This window comes from Glycine soja, chromosome 3 (genome assembly GCF_004193775.1).
Source record: "Glycine soja cultivar W05 chromosome 3, ASM419377v2, whole genome shotgun sequence".
Lineage (NCBI taxonomy): Eukaryota > Viridiplantae > Streptophyta > Magnoliopsida > Fabales > Fabaceae > Glycine > Glycine soja.
Genome location: NC_041004.1, coordinates 3,221,496 through 3,228,954, shown reverse-complemented (window position 1 = coordinate 3,228,954; position 7,459 = coordinate 3,221,496). Strand labels below are relative to the sequence as shown.

The 7,459-nt window shown below is 32.4% G+C and overlaps 1 protein-coding gene across 1 annotated transcript; it reads right to left on the bottom strand.

Annotated features, from left to right (window-relative positions):
* Window positions 1-4,340, bottom strand: LOC114405907 (pectinesterase 2-like). Its single transcript, XM_028368431.1, has 2 exons — window positions 3,223-4,340; window positions 1-945 (listed from the first exon to the last, which is right to left on the bottom strand). Exons 1-2 carry the CDS (start codon window positions 4,082-4,084, stop codon window positions 263-265), a joined length of 1,545 nt encoding a protein of 514 aa, XP_028224232.1. The 5' UTR covers window positions 4,085-4,340; the 3' UTR covers window positions 1-262.
* Between the last annotated feature and the right edge of the window lie 3,119 nt (window positions 4,341-7,459).

Below are 7,459 nucleotides of genomic sequence, written 5' to 3'. Positions count from 1 at the left end.
TGACAAAAACCTTCCAATGAAACTTTGAGCTTTGATTCTATAGACAAATACAATTCCACCACCAATACCAATTCTTTAAATCAAGTAACAATATAAAAGTACACCAATCCAATTTTGCAGGCCATACCAACTTATTTTCCCTTGCCTTATTCACTAGTACGGCCAAAATATACATTTGTTGGGGGCAAATAATAATTTAACATGAATCAATACAAGAAAACTAATCACAAAGTGTACCAACTTCTAATGCAACAAGCAATATTCAAAGTCCTGAGGTGAAAGGGACACCAGAGCTAGGTATCCAATTGCTACCAGCAATGAAGTTGCCAACAGTGAAAGGTGAGGCCTCAGAAGCACTAGTGAGAACATGGTAGCCCTTCCAAGTAACCCTATTGGCAGTGTTGGAACCTGGACCAGTGTTTGCATATTCAGCATAGTACAAAGTGTCTAGGGCAAAGTTACCATCCCATTCCATCCAACCAGCAGGGTTGATCAAGCTATCAAGATAGGTTTTCATGAACACTGTTCTTGAGTACTTTTGCCAGGGTCTTCCTAGGTATGACTTAACAGAACTAGGGTTGAAGCCTGAGGCACCTGTGACCTTGGAGTTGTGGATGATGATTCCTGTGTTTTGGTTAGGGTCAGTTCTGCCTTGAGCTGTGACTGTGATGGTTCTCTGTGGAGGGGTTCTTGCATAGATGTTGCAGTTTTGCAAGACTGCAGCAGCATTGCCAAAGATGAAATCCACTGTGCCATAAATGTCACATTCTCTGTAGAATTGCCTCTCTGAATGAACATATAGTGTGTCTTGGAAACCCTCAAAGCTGCATCTGTAAAATACTGAGAGATCTGAGCCAGAACGGAATGCCACTGCTTGGTGATTTGCTGCTCCTGCTGTGTTCCTGAATGTGATGTCTTGAGCAATGAATCCATCACCCACAGCAGCTGAAAAAAAAAAAAGAATAATTGAATTAAACAACAACAATTTTTTGGAGTTTAATTGTTATATAGTTACTGTTTGTATAACTATATTCAACCAACCAAACACCGTAATAATATAATTCTAAAGATGATTATTATAAAATAAACAAATTTATTACATGGATATAATAATTCGTGATTCACAATTGAGTATAATGTATAATATCTTTTTACACTCCCAATTTATAGATTTTTTTTACAATTTTTTTATTATAAAATCTCAACTATTCATAATATTGATTTGTATTAAAAAAACAAAGTTTTTTAATATTTATTTTCTGGCTTTAATATATTCATATATTCAACCCAATTGCAAATATCCCTATCCAAATGCCGTACTGTGCCAACTAATTTTTTCTACTTTTGAATTGTTCAATTTATTATCAATTAATAATGACATCATACTCTAGTCTAATCTAGCTTCAGTACTCGGAACTTTAGAATATATCAAGGTGGGTAGCATGCTTTGGATTAGGAATCAAAGGTGATGGATGCAATTTTTTAGAATAGTCCATCAAAGAAATATAAAATAATATAGAAGGCATTTATCTGTCCTTTTTGCATGCCTCACGTCTCCATTAGTTTTTTTACCACTGAAAGTCAAATTTCAATTGCTCCCCTGTTCGCATAACCTCAACAATTTAAGCTTGTTAACCTTAACTTACTCTCTAATACAGGTTTCGTGTGTGCCCCTTTAAATTTAAAGGCCACCAATTCAATTCATCCACGTAAATTAACCCTTGAACCAAAGCTGCGGCTAAAGAACGTTATATTTTCTTAATTCCAATAGGAAAACAGCACACAATTGTCTCTTTGACTTGCAACAGATTAAAATATTAATTTAGCCCCCCTTTTGTTACCCCATTCATGTATGATGAATTTCTTTCATCGAATGGACAACATTTAATTAACTTATTATTTGACAAAAACATTTAATTAATTAGCTAGAGACATGAAATTTTAACAATTTTTTTTTAACCGGGTAGCATCAGATATAATGTAAAAAAAATGTATGAAAGATTTTTACCACGAAAATAGAAGAAAATATATCTAAGATGATTCTAGCTTTATCAACTTAATGTGGGTCACGGTTGGGCTCCACGAACAACTCAATCACTAATCAAGACAATATGGAGCTTTTATTAAATTAAGGTGCCGTGGCAACGTCTAATTAATAATACAAATTGCTTTTTTTGTAACATAAATACAAATTTCTTTAATACATGTCCTCGAAGCAAAAAATAAAGATATAAATATATATTTGAATGAAATCATAATGGCATCGATCTGTTTATTTATTTATTTTTATTATTATTATTATTTAAATCTCCTTTTGTCTGTATCTACAAAAACTATTTAACTTGTCGACTATTTATGTTAAGTACACAACTATATTTAGAATCAATATAAAATGTATTTGGGTTCAACGTGTAGCTATGTTAAATATAGTGGTTATATCCTTCACTGACAAGTGTGCACTGAGTCGTGATTTTTTAGCTCTAAGTCTTAAAAAATAGTTTATTTTTCTCTTTCTTTTCCCTATCAAATAAAGAGGAATAGAATTAAAATGACGTGAACCAAATATTACTTCTATGAATTTATTGTTATTTGTTAAAGTCACTCACAAAAAATATAATATTAAGGGTTAGCTAGCTTCCCGGTGAGGGCAATCACCAATGAATTTGAGATTAAAAAAATAAAAAATTTTAATTCAACTGTAAAAGAATTTAATTTTATATGTATTGACAACTTTTACATTGTCATTCGTATTGTTATGCATGATTATTTTTTAAACTATAATAATTACTTTAAAAATTATGTCTAAGATAATTTTTTATTGATTACATAATCAGTATAAAATTATATAAAAATTAAACTCATAGTAGCCTAAATAAAAATTATATCACATTTTTTATTGCTGTAAACTATTCCTACTAATCCTAAGCTTGAAAAGTAAAATAATATTTAAATAAAGGAAAGTGTTTCTTATACCCCAAAATTTTAATATTAATTAATTTTCATCGTTGTGTTTAATTTAACAATTAATTAACAAAGTGTATGATCTCGATTTATGAACAAGTAATATGTCATCGATCGATAAGTTAAAAGGCATTATTCAAATATTAAATAGATCTATATAAAACCATTAACTAAACCATCATTAATAGTGTACGTATATAATATTTGTTGAGTATGCAAATAAATTTAGAGTAAAAAATATGATCATATTATTTTGCTTACCAACAGTGGCTGAACGGAAGGTTGTGGTGCCTCCTCCAACGCTTTTGCTACCTGTGATTATGGTCTTTCCAATACCATCTCCAACCAACATTATATTATTTGCTTTCACCTCAACTTGCTCATTGTACACCCCACCCTTCACATATATCACATACCTTCCACTACTACTTGGAGCAGCATCAACAGCAGCTTTCACTGTTGTGTATTTTCCAGAACCATCTTTTGCAACCACTACATTAGCCTTAGAAGCAGCTGAAGAAGATTGCAACAATTTTCTATCACCAGGCTTCACCCATGTTGGAAACCCTTCTTTGTAACTTGGTGGTTTGTATTGGTAAGGACCTTTGTTGAGAGAGAGGGTGTTGCTTAGTAACTTTGTGACATTATTGGACATCAAGGGTAGGACATAGTCAGGGACACCTAGCTCATAGAATCCGTTTTTGCATGTTTCAAGGTTTGTGAGGGCTGTGCTGAGCCATGTTTGTGTGTCGGTTTGGGTGCACTTGGTGTAAGGGGCAATGGTTTTGTTGAGTTTTTGGATGGTGTACTCATAGAGTTCAAGGCAATCTGCCCATGCAGATTTTTCATGAACATTGCGGCACTTAGGGCCAAGGGCATGGGTGTTAAATTCACTCCTTTGTGCTCTCTCTAGGGCTAGCTGAAGGGAAACTTTGAGGAAATCGGATTTGCTTTTGATGGGTTGGTTGAAGGCCTGGTTGGTCAAATAGTACTCACATGGTTGAGGGTAAGGGGTTTGGCTACACCATGATTGAATATCTTTGAATGAGTAAGAGGAAGCAATGGAGGAGAATAGAAAGGGAGCAAGTAGAAGGGTTATTAGCAAACAAAATAATGGTGCCATAGTGAGGGCTAGCCTATGGCCAAAAGTGTTTTTTTTTGGGGGGGTTTAGAATTATGGGAGGGTGGAGAGAGAAAGTACTGTAGAGGTTTATTTGAAGTTTGGTTTGAGGATGGGTGTGGGTTCATGTCCTAAACTTGGTCCCTTTAAATAGAGGGAGGGAAAGGGGTGGTTTGAAGGACAATTATGGTGTTAAGTTGTAAACTAGGGACTGCTCACCATGTCTTACTTTTCCCAAATCACTTTTTGGATTGGATTTGCTCTATATTTTCATGCACGTTTGTTAGTTCATTTGTGTAACCACTTTTGCAATTTATTAATACATCATAATATTTAAGTGGGTTCCTATTAAAAAAAAAAAATTAAGTGGGTAGCAATATTTTGGAAAAAACTGGGAAAGAAATGAATAAATTAAGGATAATATATCTATCTAACTTTGACCTTACCAATATGCTGACTTGTCCCAACGGCGGCAATAATGATCCAATAGAACGCATTATAGTTATATTTAGTATGTTTATTTTTTGCACAATCATCAATCTGCATACATTATTCATATTTTATATCTTATGCTACGTCAATAATTTCTTACTAGTTGAGCTTTATTAGTTTCTAGCTTACTAGCTAGATGAATAAGCTTGCCAATTGTTTGTTAAAATTGTTCTGTTCTGGCCACAGGTAGGCAAACTGTTTTTGATTTGTACTTTGTCAACGAGAATTGGCCTGCGGATTGCAGCCTGGTACATATATACCACAAACAAATTCATAATAATAATAATAATAATAATAATAATAATAATAATAATAATAATAATAATAAAAAATGAACTGGTATGCACTAATTAATGATGGAGTACAAGTCTTGGGCTTATTTGAAAGATAGCCATATTGACATGAAACTTTCAAAATATTTACTTTCAAAAGACAGTACTTGTAAAATAGGAGGACATTGACCCTTTGGTTTCAGCAATTCTACCATTTGTATTTCTCTTGGTTACGGATGACATATGTGATACGTCTAAATTGACAGGAAAATACAGTATCAAGGAGATTTTTCTTACTAGCTAATTTCCTGATAAACGATGAATTGTTTGGCAGCATTAATTTTCTCAGTGGTTGACTTTGGGATAGTGATGATGTATAGGTCTGATTCTAACAAAATATAAACATTTTGAGGAATTATATATATATATATATATATATATATATATATATATATATATATATATATATATATATATGTACGTGTGTGTGTTTCATGTGTTTGTACACAAGTTAGTTTTTGATAAACAAAATCAAAATTATATTGATTAATATTCCATACAAGAATATATATTGGGAAAAAAAAGTTAATTACTATGATTGAATGTAATTATAAGCTGTAAAAATGTAATTATAAAAAAGTAGGCGTTCACAATATTTTGTAAGAAAAATAAAATGTAATTAATTACTGTTGAAATTCCTCTCCTTGAGGAGAATGCTTGAAGTTCTATGCTTGGAGGGACTTAAATTAGACAAATACACCACCAAATTAAATATCAACATTTTTACATGTTGTCTATGCCTATGCTATTGGGGGGGGGGGGGGAGGGGGATTAGCTTTAATAGTGCTTTAAGACCCAATTAAATATCACTTTTTTAGTACAAGTATTGTGTTAGAGTCCCTTTAGACAATAGTTGGAAACTTTGTTGAAGCTTAAATCAAATAAAAAAGAGGGCACAAGCAACTTCATAAAAAAAATGAAAAATAGTGACAAGTTTGGCAACTAAAGTGTACCATGGGTTGTCCTTGGTAACTATTATGGGCATGACAAATTTTATGAAGTTAGTTATAAAAGTCAAATTCAACCATGAACAGACCATGATAAACATCATGGCCATGGCATGGGGGTACAACAAAAAAATTAGAGAGTTGCATTTTTTTATGTTGTTTGAGTATGTTTTGACCCTAATTTGTACTTGAACTTTAAATAGACATTCTAGGGTACAAAATATTAGATAAATAGCCTCAGATATCTTAAGAATGAGAGGTTGAATTAAGATATTATAAACTATTTCTCCAATTAAAATTTTATTCTTCTTTAAAGATAATATCAATGTTCCCTTATTATGAATTACTATAATTCAATTGAAAATAAACTTCCTTAACGCAAAAGATAAATAAGAATAAATAAAGGAGTTTAAGGGAAGAGAAAATGCAAACTCAGTTTTATACTGGTTTGGCCACACCCTTGTGCCTACATCCAGTCCCCCATTTGAGAGTTTCACTATCTTGTAAAAACCCTTTACAAGTTTTAAACCATACAAGGACAACCCTTCCCTTGTGTTCAGATCGCTTTACAAGAGACTCTCGGTCCCTTAACCACTTTCCTTGAGTAAGAAGAAGAGAAGAAAAAATCTCTCTTGAAAGAGATAGATTGTACAATGAAACACTCAAATAATTCCTTATTGAATTGCAAGTGTTTTGGCCAAGGAATTTTTAGAAAATAAGACAATTTAATCTTTTGAAAGGATAAAACTTTTTGGTCAGTAAAAACTCTGAAGAATTTTCGTATCCCAAGTCACTTATATATAGGCCTTTGATGACCATTCAAAAACATTTGAAAATATGTGACTGTTGGGAGTTATATTCGAAAATCTTCATTGGTAATCGATTACAATAATGGTGTAATCGATTACACAGTTACTTCTGAAGAGTTATGACTATTCTCATTTGAAATTTGAATATTTAAACACTAGTAATCGATTACCAACTTACTGTAATCGATTACACAACTTTGAAATTCAAATTCAAATTTCTTATGGCTGTTTTAAAACGTTCCAAACCACTGGTAATCGATTACAAGCTATGTGTAATCGATTACATGCTTTCTAAAACATTTAAAACGCTTAAAATCTTTTCAGAAGACACATTGACCACTGGTAATCGATTATATCTTCTGGTAATCCATTACCAGAGAGTAAAACTCTCTAAGAAAACATTTTAAGTTAAATTCTTTGGTCAAACCTTTTGCTGTTTCAACTTGGAATTTTCTTCCTAAGACTCTAAGAATTATCTTGATCATATTTCTTGAATTTCTTGGATATCTTGGATTCTTGTCTTGAATACTTGAATCATCCATGAAGATCTTCTTGAATTATCTTGGATATTCTTGGCATCATCAAAAATCTTCTTGAAGCCTTACTTCTACAATCTCCCCCTTTTTAATGATGACAAATCCTGGAATCAAGATAGTATGTACAAGTTTTGATTGATCGTTCACTCTTCCCATACTCCCCCTTTCTTTTGGAGATTATGCCTAATTTTGCTAAAATTTATCTCTTGATTTCTAAGCCTGTTTCTCTCCCCCTTTGGCAACATCAAAAAGTCAAAGTGCA